Source organism: Mustelus asterias, chromosome 11 (genome assembly GCF_964213995.1).
Source record: "Mustelus asterias chromosome 11, sMusAst1.hap1.1, whole genome shotgun sequence".
Taxonomy (NCBI): Eukaryota; Metazoa; Chordata; class Chondrichthyes; order Carcharhiniformes; family Triakidae; genus Mustelus; species Mustelus asterias.
The window spans coordinates 9,963,382-9,978,263 of record NC_135811.1 but is presented as its reverse complement, the minus strand read 5'-3'; the positions used below and the strand labels follow the sequence as shown (position 1 = coordinate 9,978,263).

The following is a 14,882-nucleotide window of genomic DNA, read 5'->3' as shown; positions in this document are numbered from 1 at the left end:
GGTGCACCCACAGCATTGTCCGGGGGCTGAACGTGCTCAGAATTTCCTTCAATTGAAGAAGTGCAAAGGAAGAGGAGAGGGGAAAGAAGTCGCAATCAAAATGGAGAAGGCAGCTCCAAAACATTAGCGAGGGAGACTGTCCACTCCATTAGCAATGGATTCATTTTAAAAAAATATTTTGGCAAAAAAGTAGTGAAGAAATAATGTAGAGGGCAAATATTCTTGAGAACTATGCACACTTGGCAGCCACTTATGTTTTGGGAACAAACTTCTATCTGCTGATCAAAGCATGACTTCACATAATTGTGTGTTGTTCTGGGAATGCAAGTTTTATAGTAACACGGAGTTTCTGATCATACCAGTTTCTCTGTTGTTTCCCCTTACTACAGATTACAGCCGCCCGATTATTCAAACCAATCTTCACCAGTTTTAGTCTCGACACGGCCCATCAGGGGATTACACAGTTAAAGCTTATTTATTTAAAAGTCAGGAAGTAGGCTTACATTAACACTGCAATGAGATTACTGTGAAAATCTCTGAGTCGCCACATTCGGGCGCCTGTTCGGGTACACCGAGGGAGAATTTAGCATGGCCAATGCACCTAACCAGCACGTCTTTTGGACTGTGGGAGGAAACCGGAGCACCCGGAGGAAACCCACGCAGACACGGGCAGAACGTGCAAACCCAGGGTGGGAATTGAACCCAGGTTCCTGGCACTGTGAGGCAACAGTGCTAACCACTGTGCCGTCCCTGTCACACATGTGGCAGATGCAGAAGCTCTGGTCCAGCTTACAAGAGGGTACAGCAAGAAGCAACTCTCATAAAACAAAGTCCAGACTTCTTAAAGGAGACGAGTGAAACCAATGACCCAAGCAATTATCAAGAGGAATTGAAGTTTACAATAATGAGGCACTCCCACCGTTTCAGTTACAGGCCTGGGTCCTGTCACACTTTCGTGCTATTTCTTGTTTTCACATTTAATAAGCTTTCAATCAGGACTGTCCCAGAGATATCAACCTATTGGGAGCTGTCACCTTTTTAGTTTTCTGTAGCAGAATACACGCATTTATGTTTAGATCCCATTTATTATTCATCTATTTGAGGGTTGGGATTATACAGGTGTTATGGTTGAGGTTAGAAACTCCAAAGTGTTTTATGAAGCCAGCCCGAATCATAAGTTTTGCATTTTTAATTTGGCTAGGATAAGCATGATATATTTCACTTCAGGTATGATTCAAAAGATCCACTAGGGAGCTTTTATCAAAACAAAATTTAAGAATATAATTAACATGTATAGTAAAAAAACTAGCAAGAGCTTTTTATCAATTACTAACAAGAACCAAAACAACCACTATAATGTACAACTCTTAACCAATATACATCAGATGTTCCAATCAAAGCCAACATCCAATAAACAAAACCATTTAAACAGATTTATCACTACAAGGGTAAAGCTCACATGATACTGGAATCCAGTTCCCTGGATTGAATGCTGATTTCAAATGATCTTGAAAACTCAGAGCAGTTTGCAGTCTGATCAGCTCCCCAAACCACAGATTCTTTACAGCAGCATGGGCAACAAGCCTTTCTTTCAGCTAATTGGTAAAATTTTCAAAGCAAAACAGAGCGAAAAAGACTTATTTTCCAGCTTGCTTCTATGATTGCCTCTAACACTGCAGCCAAAACAAAAAAGCTGAAAAACTTTGATCACCTGACTTGCCCAGTTTTTTCCCCTCCTACCAGCAATGACACCACCCAAGGCTGTGACCATGATTTTTAAAAAATGTCTCAAAGGTACACTAACCTCACAGGATATTAGTAAACATCGCTGCTACATTGTCTTTTGCTTCCTTCACTGTTAAAAGTGTGTGGTTGCTCACACATTCTCAAAATTGGAATAAACTATTACTTACTGTATAGTCCAAAATTCTTGGAAAAGGACTGTGCACAGAAGAGCTCGAAACCCTGGCTCACAAAGTAGCGAATAGCCCAGGCATCTCTATCCAAGTCTCCAGACGCAAAGCCCTGATAAGCTGCATCGAAGAAAGGGAAAAGCAACCTTCTCTGCAAATGGATAGAAAATACAGACGTGAGGATACAACACAGAAACAAAGCAAAAACTTCAAAGGATTACTTCTGGCTCAACAGTGGAAATGCACTCCTCCATACTTCCCCGCACTTTCAACAAGCTCATCTACATGTTTAGTCTGCTCTTTATTCCGATAGTTCTGAAAAGGGACAACAAATGTAGATCGAGTCTACAACAAATGACTCACTCAAAATATCACACTCAAGAATGGTGGTTAAAATGATGCCAGCAACATGACGTAGTCAAAAGTGGTCAAAGACCACATCAGAGCATCAGTACAATAAAGGTAGCGCTGGGAGAAGACACCAGACAGCTGCTACTCAGAGATGCTGCAAATTCAATAACTACTTGGCAGAAAAGTGGAAAACAGCTCCGATGCATTATGCCTCTATTTTGAATCTGAAACTGGAAGTACAGATTTCACAATAGCACTCACTGTATGAACAATCTACACATGCCGATCCACGCAAGTGAACAGACAAAACGAAACCACAAGGCAGAATTTCAGAGGCTTTGGACAGCAAACAGTCAGCATTCGCTATCATCACTCCTCTGAATCTAAATGAAACTTCAGTGTTTAGCGCAGATGAACAGAGGGATGCTACAGTTGCAGTCTGTCACTCAATGCTGCACCACATGCTGAGTTGTGGACTCCACCCCACCCATCAATCCCCAATCATGGTCTTCTAATCAAGCCAGCAAACAGCAAAGCAATTGACCTGATGAGAAGTTCCCTATGCCCACTCATATCTTTGCCAGAAACTCCACTAAAAGTTAAACTTAGCTCAATGAGATTTTTGGGATCAGACAAAGGGAGGACATTTTCTTTGTGCTCTGCCCTTTTTCTCTCACCCAACCCTTGTTGCTCCGTGATGCCTCGCCCTTATCTTGTTACTGTCTTGCCTCCTGGGCCTTTTTCTTCTTAAAAATTATTATTCATGTTAGTGTTTTCTTGTGTGGCAGGAGAGGAGGAGGTGGTGGTGGGGGGAGTGGGGGGGATAAATAGGGTGATGGTCTGCTTCCATCATATTTTAGGTTGTTGGGGGTGGGAGATGGTTGTTGAGGTGCTGTGTGTTAGGAGGAGGGCGCTGCTAGGTTGGGGGTTTATCTGTTTCTGGAGGCTGGGATGGATGTCCAAGTGGAGTGTGTGTGAGAGGCCGTGTGTGTGTGTGTGAGAGGCCGTGTGTGTGTGTGTGAGAGGCCGTGTGTGTGTGTGTGAGAGGCCGTGTGTGTGTGTGTGAGAGGCCGTGTGTGTGTGTGTGAGAGGCCGTGTGTGTGTGTGTGAGAGGCCGTGTGTGTGTGTGTGAGAGGCCGTGTGTGTGTGTGTGAGAGGCCGTGTGTGTGTGTGTGAGAGGCCGTGTGTGTGTGTGTGAGAGGCCGTGTGTGCGTGTGTGAGAGGCCGTGTGTGTGTGTGTGAGAGGCCGTGTGTGTGTGTGTGAGAGGCCGTGTGTGTGTGTGTGAGAGGCCGTGTGTGTGTGTGTGAGAGGCCGTGTGTGTGTGTGTGTGAGAGGCCGTGTGTGTGTGTGTGTGAGAGGCCGTGTGTGTGTGTGTGTGTGTGTGTGAGAGGCCGTGTGTGTGTGTGTGTGAGAGGCCGTGTGTGTGTGTGTGTGAGAGGCCGTGTGTGTGTGTGTGTGTGTGTGTGAGAGGCCGTGTGTGTGTGTGAGAGGCCGTGTGTGTGTGTGAGAGGCCGTGTGTGTGTGTGTGTGAGAGGCCGTGTGTGTGTGTGTGTGAGAGGCCGTGTGTGTGTGTGTGTGAGAGGCCGTGTGTGTGTGTGTGTGAGAGAGGCCGTGTGTGTGTGTGTGAGAGAGGCCGTGTGTGTGTGTGTGAGAGAGGCCGTGTGTGTGTGTGTGTGTGTGTGAGAGAGAGGCCGTGTGTGTGTGTGTGTGTGTGAGAGAGAGGCCGTGTGTGTGTGTGTGTGTGTGTGAGAGAGAGGCCGTGTGTGTGTGTGTGTGTGTGAGAGAGAGGCCGTGTGTGTGTGAGAGAGAGGCCGTGTGTGTGTGTGTGTGTGTGTGTGAGAGAGAGGCCGTGTGTGTGTGTGTGTGTGTGTGAGAGAGGCCGTGTGTGTGTGTGTGTGTGTGAGAGAGAGGCCGTGTGTGTGTGTGTGTGTGTGTGAGAGAGAGGCCGTGTGTGTGTGTGTGTGTGTGTGAGAGAGAGGCCGTGTGTGTGTGTGTGTGTGTGAGAGAGAGGCCGTGTGTGTGTGTGAGAGGCCGTGTGTGTGTGTGTGTGAGAGGCCGTGTGTGTGAGAGGCCGTGTGTGTGTGTGTGTGAGAGAGGCCGTGTGTGTGTGTGTGAGAGAGAGGCCGTGTGTGTGTGTGTGTGTGTGAGAGAGAGGCCATGTGTGTGTGTGAGAGAGGCCGTGTGTGTGTGTGAGAGGCCGTGTGTGTGTGTGTGTGAGAGGCCGTGTGTGTGAGAGGCCGTGTGTGTGTGTGTGTGAGAGGCCGTGTGTGTGTGTGTGTGAGAGGCCGTGTGTGTGTGTGTGTGTGAGAGGCCGTGTGTGTGTGTGTGTGTGAGAGGCCGTGTGTGTGTGTGTGTGTGTGAGAGAGAGGCCGTGTGTGTGTGTGAGAGGCCGTGTGTGTGTGTGTGTGTGAGAGGCCGTGTGTGTGAGAGGCCGTGTGTGTGTGTGTGTGAGAGGCCGTGTGTGTGAGAGGCCGTGTGTGTGTGTGTGTGAGAGGCCGTGTGTGTGTGTGTGTGAGAGGCCGTGTGTGTGAGAGGCCGTGTGTGTGCGTGTGTGAGAGGCCGTGTGTGTGAGAGGCCGTGTGTGTGTGTGTGTGAGAGGCCGTGTGTGTGTGTGTGTGAGAGGCCGTGTGTGTGTGTGTGTGAGAGGCCGTGTGTGTGTGTGTGTGTGAGAGGCCGTGTGTGTGTGTGAGAGGCCGTGTGTGTGTGTGTGTGAGAGGCCGTGTGTGTGTGTGTGTGAGAGGCCGTGTGTGTGTGTGTGTGTGTGTGAGAGGCCGTGTGTGTGTGTGTGTGTGTGAGAGGCCGTGTGTGTGTGTGTGTGTGTGAGAGGCCGTGTGTGTGTGTGTGTGTGAGAGGCCGTGTGTGTGTGTGTGAGAGGCCGTGTGTGTGTGTGTGAGAGGCCGTGTGTGTGTGTGTGTGTGAGAGGCCGTGTGTGTGTGTGTGTGTGTGAGAGGCCGTGTGTGTGTGTGTGTGAGAGGCCGTGTGTGTGTGTGTGTGAGAGGCCGTGTGTGTGTGTGTGTGTGAGAGGCCGTGTGTGTGTGTGTGTGTGAGAGGCCGTGTGTGTGTGTGAGAGGCCGTGTGTGTGTGTGTGTGTGAGAGGCCGTGTGTGTGTGTGTGAGAGGCCGTGTGTGTGTGAGAGGCCGTGTGTGTGTGAGAGGCCGTGTGTGTGTGAGAGGCCGTGTGTGTGTGAGAGACCGTGTGTGTGTGTGTGAGACCGTGTGTGTGTGTGAGACCGTGTGTGTGTGTGAGACCGTGTGTGTGTGTGAGACCGTGTGTGTGTGTGAGACCGTGTGTGTGTGTGTGAGACCGTGTGTGTGTGTGTGAGACCGTGTGTGTGTGTGTGAGACCGTGTGTGTGAGACCGTGTGTGTGTGTGTGAGACCGTGTGTGTGTGTGTGAGACCGTGTGTGTGTGTGTGAGACCGTGTGTGTGTGTGTGAGACCGTGTGTGTGTGTGTGAGACCGTGTGTGTGTGTGTGAGACCGTGTGTGTGTGTGTGAGACCGTGTGTGTGTGTGTGAGACCGTGTGTGTGTGTGTGAGACCGTGTGTGTGTGTGTGAGACCGTGTGTGTGTGTGTGAGACCGTGTGTGTGTGTGTGAGACCGTGTGTGTGTGTGTGAGACCGTGTGTGTGTGTGAGAGACCGTGTGTGTGTGTGAGAGACCGTGTGTGTGTGTGAGAGACCGTGTGTGTGTGTGAGAGACCGTGTGTGTGTGTGAGACCGTGTGTGAGACCGTGTGTGTGTGAGACCGTGTGTGTGTGTGTGTGAGACCGTGTGTGTGTGTGTGTGTGAGACCGTGTGTGTGCGTGTGTGTGAGACTGTGTGTGTGTGTGTGAGACCGTGTGTGTGTGCGTGTGTGTGAGACTGTGTGCGTGTGTGTGAGAGACCGTGTGTGTGTGTGAGAGACCGTGTGTGTGTGTGAGAGACCGTGTGTGTGTGTGAGAGACCGTGTGTGTGTGTGAGACCGTGTGTGTGTGTGAGACCGTGTGTGTGTGTGTGAGACCGTGTGTGTGTGAGAGACCGTGTGTGTGTGAGAGACCGTGTGTGTGTGAGAGACCGTGTGTGTGTGTGTGAGACCGTGTGTGTGTGTGAGACCGTGTGTGTGTGTGTGAGACCGTGTGTGTGTGTGAGACCGTGTGTGTGTGTGTGAGACCGTGTGTGTGTGTGTGAGACCGTGTGTGTGTGTGTGAGACCGTGTGTGTGTGTGTGTGAGACCGTGTGTGTGTGTGTGAGACCGTGTGTGTGTGTGTGAGACCGTGTGTGTGTGTGTGTGAGACTGTGTGTGTGTGTGTGAGAGACCGTGTGTGTGTGTGAGAGACTGTGTGTGTGTGTGAGAGACTGTGTGTGTGTGTGTGAGACTGTGTGTGTGTGTGTGAGACTGTGTGTGTGTGTGTGAGACTGTGTGTGTGTGTGAGAGACTGTGTGTGTGTGTGAGAGACTGTGTGTGTGTGTGAGAGACAGTGTGTGTGTGTGTGAGACTGTGTGTGTGTGTGTGAGACTGTGTGTGTGTGTGTGAGACTGTGTGTGTGTGTGTGAGACTGTGTGTGTGTGTGTGTGTGTTGGAGAGTTGTTTTTGGGGGGGGTTTCACTTAATTCAATGAGGTGTAACTGGAGTTTTGAAACAACGGTCAGTGCAATAACTACTGCTGAACGAGAGACCCGGACCAGAGAAAAGATTTATTTGTGGAATATTGATAAATGTCTCCATTCTGATTAAATACGAACTTTTAAACTAGATTTTTAGTTTTTATGTTTGTTCATGATATCTCTGTTTCTATCTTAACCCCATGTATATCTCAATGTTTATTTTGCTCTGAGCAAAGCTTTTACAAGGCGATTTGATTTAGTCTCCGATTCTGAAACCAAAAGAGAAAATGCTGGAAAATCTCAGCAGGTCTGGCAGCACCTGGAAGGAGAGAAAAGAGCTGACGTTTCGAGTCTAGATGACCCTTTGTTAAAGCTTCTCTCCTTACAGACGCTGCCGGACCTGCTGAGATTTTCCAGCATTTTCTCTTTTGGTTTCAGATTCCAGCACCCGCAGTAATTTGCTTTTAGTCTCTAATTCCGATTGGTTGTTGAGAATTCTTTAACGTGATAGCTTGATGATATCACTGTACATGACCTGGGCCGAAGGCTGGGGTTTTTTTAAACAAGGTAATGCCATTACTGCTAAATCTAGTTTAGTTCAGGATCAGTAATCTTTCAATGTCAAACAGCTCTTTGACTGATCTGAAGTCCCCAATGAGGCACAGCAAGTAAAAATCAAATGAATACAAAATATATATACAGGGAGTGGCATAAAGATGGGGACATACCCGTAGTACTTAGGAAGAGATCGAAATGAGAAAATTTTGTTTTAAAATTCTGTGACAATTTTCTGAGGGAATGCAACTCCACACTGTTTTTAAAAAAAATCATTTTTGCAGGACCAGCTAGGTTGTTTAGCAGTAATTATACCTCATTAGATCACTAAAACCTGAGCTACTGCTGAATGCACCAACCTAATGGGGATGGCATAGTGGTTAGCACTGCTGCCTTACAGCACCAAGGATCCGGGTTCGATTCCCAGCTCGGGTCACTGTCTGTGCGCAGTCTGCACGTTCTCCCCGTGTCTGCATGGGTTTTCTCCAGGTGCTCCGGTTTCCTCCCACAGTCCGAAAGGAGTGCTGGTTAGGTGCATTGACCCAAACAGGCACCGGAATGTGGCATTTCACAGTAACTTCATTGCAATGTTAACGTAAGCCAACTTGTAATTAATGAATAAACTTTAACTTTAACTAACTTATTCATCTGTCTTTAGTGTGCTTCTAGTGAGTAACTATCTCAGTTCATGTCATTGCAGTGACCTCTGTTAACAAAGGATGCAACAACACAGTCTGTAAGAGGGACAGGGAATATTGACAGCAACTTCTGGGTTTCCTACATTAACTGCACATGTGGATGCCAGAAGTTCCTGTCAGTTTTGCCCTGCAATAATGAAGGCGGCCGACAGCCTCATCATTTTTAGTAAAGCAAAGCCTAGACTATTAATTGCTGTGAAAAATATATTCCACAGACATATGGGCAATGCAGACAATGATCAGGGTGGGAAATTGTGCAAAGTAGTAATCCATCTTCTTTACTCCACATCCACCAAACACCCTGGAAGCATATCAAAGTCGTACAGATTTAGAAAGGTCAAACCTCCAGCACAGCAGTCAAGAGAGATCCACCAAAAGCACTGACGTGCTGTAGTTAAATTTAGCCGAAGTGGTGCAATAGTAAAGTCAGCAATTTTTAAAACAAATTCGTTCGGCTTTGCTGGCTAGGCCAAAATTTATTGTCCATTCCTAATTGTCCTTGAGAAGGTGGTGGTGGAGTTGCCTTCTTGAACTGCTGTAATCCATGTTGCACACCTACCCGAGCACGTACTTCAGATGCTGTTAGGTTGGACTTCAGTCAGAATGGTCAAAGAGTTACAAAGAGTGACCGAATTCTTCCGTCTGCGCATTTGGTACCAGACCAGTAACTAATATAATCCCTATTGCGATTTTGTACAATGTATGATGACTATGCAAAAAACATAATGTTTGAATTTAAACTAACTCCGGATGCAAAGTATATTTGAAATTATCTAATAATGGTTACGCATTTGTAAATTAAACATTATCCCATGCCAGCAAAATTGTGGATTATTTACCAACCTCTTCAGAAACGCAAAACAAAGATACAAAGTTCACAGTAAGTCTTAGGCAATATGGGACTGTTTTTGGCAATCTCATGTCACCCAAATAATGATTTTAAAAACAGACAGGCCAGAGTGTGACACATTGAAGATAAACTCTACCAAAGTCAGCGAAGGTAGGATTAAATCCAAACGGTTAAAGCCACTGAATTTCAATATTCCTCATAGGAAACAAAGGTTTTTTTAAGTTTAAAAGTTTATTTATTTGTGTCACAAGTAGGCTTACATTAACACTGCAATGATGCCACTGTGAAAATCCCCTAGTCGCCACACTCTGGTGCCTGTTCGGGTACACTGAGGGAGAATTTAGCACGGCCAATTCACCTAACCAGCACGTCTTTCGGACTGTGGGAGGAAACCGAAGCAAACCCACGCAGACATGGGGAGAACGTGCAGACTCCAAACGGACTGTGACCCAAGCCAGGAATTGAACCTGGGTCCCTGGCACTGCGAGGCAGCAGTGCTAACCACAGTGCCACCGTGCCTGTATTCAACTGAATGGTAATAGCACCTTTGCCCATCACTGATAGACTTTAAAAACAGATCTTACTGTACCTTCATGACCTCCGCAATCTTCTGCCATTCCTCTTTGCTCGGGTCTGTACCAGTTGGATTGTGTGCACACGCATGCAGCACAAAGATGGAAAATTCCGGAGCTTTCTAGTAGTAAAGAGGAAAAGCAAACCATGAAATTGGTGTTGTGCATATTTAAAAAGGATTATTATGCGAGCTACAATGTTCAATTCACCACACCTCTTCACACACTCTCCCCAGAATTAGAGTCATAGAGGTTTACAGCATGGAAACAGGCCCTTCGGCCCAACTTGTCCATGCCGCCCTTTTTTTTTTTAAAAACCCTAAGCTCGTCCCAATTACCCGCATTTGGCCCATATCCCTCTATACCCATTGTACCCATGTAACTGTAAACGCTTTTTAAAAGACAAAATTGTACCTGCCTCTACTACTGCCTCTGGCAGCTTGTTCCAGACACTCACCACACTGAAAACATTGCCCCTCTGGATTCTTTTGTATCTCTCCCCTCTCATCTTAAACCTATGCCCTCTAGTTTTAGACTCCCCTACCTTTGGTAAAAGATATTGACTATCTAGCTGATCTGTGCCCCTCATTATTTTATAGACCTCTATAAGATCACCCCTCAGCCTCCTACGCTCCAGAGGAAAGAAATCCCAGTCTATCCAGCCTCTCCTTATAACTCAATCCATCAAGTCCTGGTAGCATCCTAGTAAATCTTTTCTGCACTCTTTCTAGGTTAATAATATCCTTTCTATAATAGGGTGGCCAGAACTGTACACAGTATTCCAAGTGTGGCCTTACCAATGTCTTGTACAACTTCAACAAGACGTCCCAACTCCTGTATTCAATGCTCTGACCAATGAAACTAAGCATGCCAAATGCCTTCTTCACCACCCTGTCCACCTGTGACTCCACTTTCAAGGAGCTATGAACATGTACCCCTAGATCTCTTTGTTTCGTAACTCTCCCCAATGCCCTACCATTAACTGAGTAAGTCCTGCCCTGGTTCAATCTATCAAAATACATCACCTCGCATTTATCTAAATTAAACTCCATCTGCCATTCATCAGCCCACTGGTCCAATTGATCAAGATCCCGTTGCAATCGGAGATAACCTTCTTCACTGTCCACTATGCCACCAATCTTGGTATCATCTGCAAGCTTACTGACCATGCCTCCTATATTCTCATCCAAATCATAAATAAATGACAAATTTAGTTTAGCTGGTCACAGGTCTCCAGTTTGAAAAATAACCCTCTACAACCACCCTCTGAGGCTCCTGTCAAAAGTTCAAAACTTTTCTCAGTCGGTGTTCCTGATTCGAGACATTCAATCTCCAGCCCTGGGGTGATGTGATCCCCAAGCCCGACTACTGAAACGCAGCTGCCTTTGTACAATATTGGAAACCTCGACTCCTTCTGCCCTCTCAGTTGAGGTGAAAGATACTACGGCACTTTCCCAAAGGCAGGGGAGTTCTCCAGCCCAATATTTATCTCTCAATCAACACCCAAAACAGATAATCTGGTCATTTATTCCACTGGTATTTGTGGGAGCTTGGTACCTGCAAATCAGCTACTGAATTTCCTACATAGCAACAGTAGCTACACTTCCTGAGTACTTCATTGGCTTTAACAATGTCCAAAGCTGTGCGGGTTAGGTGGATTGGCCATGCTAAATTGTCCCTTTTGTCTCGGGATGTGTAGATTAGAGGGATTAGTGGGGTAAATATGTGGGGTTACAGAGATAGGGCCTGGGTGGGATTGTTGTTGGTGCAAGCTCAATGGGCCGAATGACCTCCTTCTGCACTGCAGGGATTTTATGGTATGAGCTTTGAAATATATGGAGGTCACAAAATGCTCTATATAAATGCAAGTTTATTTTTATTTCTGGCTTATTCAGCATGAATGGCATTGGCTTGCACAAAGCTCTTTCTAGCATGGTTGCTTCAGTGATGGATAAATTAATTTATCCAAAGATCAAACTGCATTCTGCCTTGCTCAAACTATACATCTGTGCTGCCCAAAAGGACAAAAAGCTTTTCTAACCCTCGCTTGAGACTTGTACCAAGGTCTAATGTGGCTACAGGTATCACTGAGGTACAGTAGCTGCCAGCTGTTGATGGTGGGAAAATCCACAGTGCTTTTGAGTAGCGTGCCATAACAATGTTCTGTTCAGAAGGAGCGGCAGCATACGTTAGTCTGTGATATATCGACAATCCTCAGGCTTTCAAGTGTGTCAACAAAAGAGGCTGCAGAAATTCTACATTCCAAGGAGATCAGAGTGTGCTACTTGCGTTAAAATATTTTCTTAATGTCTGCTACACAGAAGTGGAAGTTATTCTGCTGATTTAGTTCGACCATCACCTGGTGGTAACTCACACTAGGACACAGCTCCACTATTGAATACTTTACTCAAGTGGCCACATGTCACACAAGAGCTTGGACATTAAGCAATGCAGGGTGGCATTATGACGGAGTGGCATCCTCTCCACACTCACTTTCAATAATATTTCAGACTACACTTACTTATTATCCCTCACTTCTGTATCATCCCATTTAAGTCTTTCGTAGCCTACCTCCCCGTTTCCCAAGTTCCTTTTGTGCCATCAGGAAATTTCAACACCGTTCATCAAAATGAAACACACTTGTCCTATCTTAATCCTCCACAAGTAAACTTTTCCCTTCATCGCAGCTGACCCTGCCTGATCTTTTCATATCCCTCTAAAAGCTGCAATTCATTTTATACTCCTTGCTAGCTCTTCCCATATTCATTCCTTCAAATGTTCCCTTTCAATTCCCCACTGCATTTTCTAAAATACTCACTTCCTTTTTTTTTATTGTTGTGTCTAGTTTTGCCACGCACATTCCCTTTTAAGCTTTAATCTCACTATTCATCAACTGAATGAGGAAGGGGCAAAAAGAACAGCAGTTTTATCAGAGAAAGATGTGCCAAAGAGGAGGGAATCCCACCCAGGATGGCAGACGGATTTCACACAGGCCGCAAGCAGAGTCTTCAGCGCAGGCTTTGCTGGATACCGGCGCTGGAAAGAGCAAAACAATCAAGCATTTCACGGAGCGAATCTTGGATAATGGTTGAAGTAAACAACATATTTTACAAAGCATACCTCCATATCTTCCAGAAGTCCTTGTAGATCAAGGCCACGCTTGGCTGGGTCCCAGTAGCGATAGCTGCGTACGTCAACGAATCCCGCAGCACCGAACACTCCATTGTGGTTTGCTGTGAACAGAATATTCACACTGTATTTAGACACTGTGATTCACACCTTAGCTTCTACACATGAAGGTTCTGAAGAACAGTTCCTCTCTGAAGAAAATAGTGGGTGTTGCCATGGTATGTTAAGTACATGCCTTGATTTTCCAAGCCCCCCTCCATCATTTTACTCACCTGGTTTTGTATGCTTCAATCGGCCTGTCACCTTTATGTATATAATCACCTTCGAACTAACGAGGCAGAGTTTAGCCATGCTACTCAGTAAATGTGAAACTGCTCCATCCACAAAGTTTAAAAGAAAGCATTCTGTCTCATTGAGCAGCAACAGGTAAATTCTATCTCTATCAATGCCAAAAAGGGAACCCTCTTGCTGGGAGTCCTGCACCACTCTCCTCCACATCATGGCCATCCTGCTCAGACATTGCTTTAGAATATATTTAACAAGCTGAACTGATCATCCATTGCTTGCTGAATAGGATTTTGATTAGATTTATTATTGGCACATGTATTAGCATACAGTGAGAAGTTGGGTTTCTTGTAGCAGTTATGGTGTCCAACTAGTCATCCAGAGGTTGTGGTTTAATATTCCACTGAAATCTGATTGTCTCGCGGCTGGCACCAGAGTAAGTGGCTGCAAAAGCTGCTGGATTGTCGTTAAAAACTCAACAGGTTTATTGATGTGAAACCTGGCCTCATTTGAGACAGGTTGCAGCTGCAGTCCTTTATGACTTGTCGACTCCTTAATGCCCTTTAAATGTGGAAAGATCAAATCATTGCATGCCAGGCCTCTGGGGCAACTAGAAAGGTTATAGTGTAATCTTGCTAGTACTCCGAGAATTAAGAAAGCGTAAAACAACAAGCACATTACCAAAGGGGAGTGCCTGACATTTGGGGGACGGGAGAACATTACAGTATTTGTTATATTTAAGTCAAAAAAAGGCAGCATTAAAGAAGATCGCAGGAAATTTATTCATAGAATCCCAACAATGCAGAAGGAGGCCATTCAGCCCATCAGGTCTGCACGGACAACAATCCCACATAGGCCCTATCCCTGTAAACTCACATATTTATCCTGCTAATCCCCCTGACACTAAGGGGCAATTTAACATCGCCAATCAACTTAACCAGCACGATTTTGGACTGAGAGGGGAAACCAGAGCACCCAGAGGCAGCCACAGGGAGAATGTACAAACACCGCACAGACTGTGACCCAATGTTAACTTGGCAAAGGGTAGGAAAATAAAATATAATCTATTGAATTGCAAATATTTTGATTTGATTTATTGTCACATGTATTAACAGTGAAAAGTACTGTTTCTTGCGCGCTTTACAGATAAATCATACCATTCATAAAGAAGGAAACGAGTGAGTGCAAAATGTAGTGTTAGTGTCATAGCTAGGGTGTGAGATATCGCATTAAAGCATTGTGAGAGCTTAAAAGAGTTAGAATAAAGTTTCAGAAGCATAGAACGAGAGTAAAAGATAGGGACTAGCTAGGGTAAATGCATGGGGTTATGGGGATAGGGTTATGCGGGATTGTGGTCAGTGCAGACTCGATGGGCTGAATGGCCTCCTTCTGCACTGTAGGATTCTATGATTCTTTCCCTACTTTCCTCTGCATACAAACTGGTTGAACATACACAGGGATGTTTGTTCCCAGACCGTCATCAATGCCACACTTGCACTTCCCCTTGGGAGACATATGCAAGAGTATTTCCTCCATAGCGGGAAACCACTTGTTCGCCATTTAGCAACCTCCTCACAACCGCACAGTTGAAATTTGGAAAGCAGGGCAAGAAATCAAAGTTGCCGATCACATGTTGCGCTCCTGTCTTTGTGTACCAAAACACTTTGCCGCAAAATTTTCCAATCAAGTTCCATTTTACAACTGCAAAGGCAACTTGGTGACAATGAAGACCGCAAGAAGAAAGGTTTATTACAGTATTATAACCTGCAAAAGGAGAACAACAAACTGACCCTGTAGACCACAGTAAGTTACTGTGAAATGTGAAATTTATTTTTAAAACCATGTTCTCAACATCCAACTGAAATAAAGTTGAACGTTTATTCATTAGTGTCACAAGTAGGCTGACATTAACACTACAATGAAAATCCCCTAGTCACCAAACTCCG

General features: G+C 45.7%; 1 protein-coding gene across 1 annotated transcript in view; it reads right to left on the bottom strand.

The window, feature by feature from the left end:
- Positions 1 to 14,882, bottom strand: part of got1 (glutamic-oxaloacetic transaminase 1, soluble) — a 53,358-nt gene that overhangs the window by 25,033 nt on the left and 13,443 nt on the right. The window contains exons 4-6 of the mRNA XM_078223122.1: positions 12,643 to 12,755; positions 9,540 to 9,644; positions 1,914 to 2,064 (exon numbers count right to left, since the gene is read on the bottom strand). Coding sequence (XP_078079248.1) covers positions 1,914 to 2,064; positions 9,540 to 9,644; positions 12,643 to 12,755 — 369 coding nt within the window. The remainder of the gene's footprint in view (positions 1 to 1,913; positions 2,065 to 9,539; positions 9,645 to 12,642; positions 12,756 to 14,882) is intronic.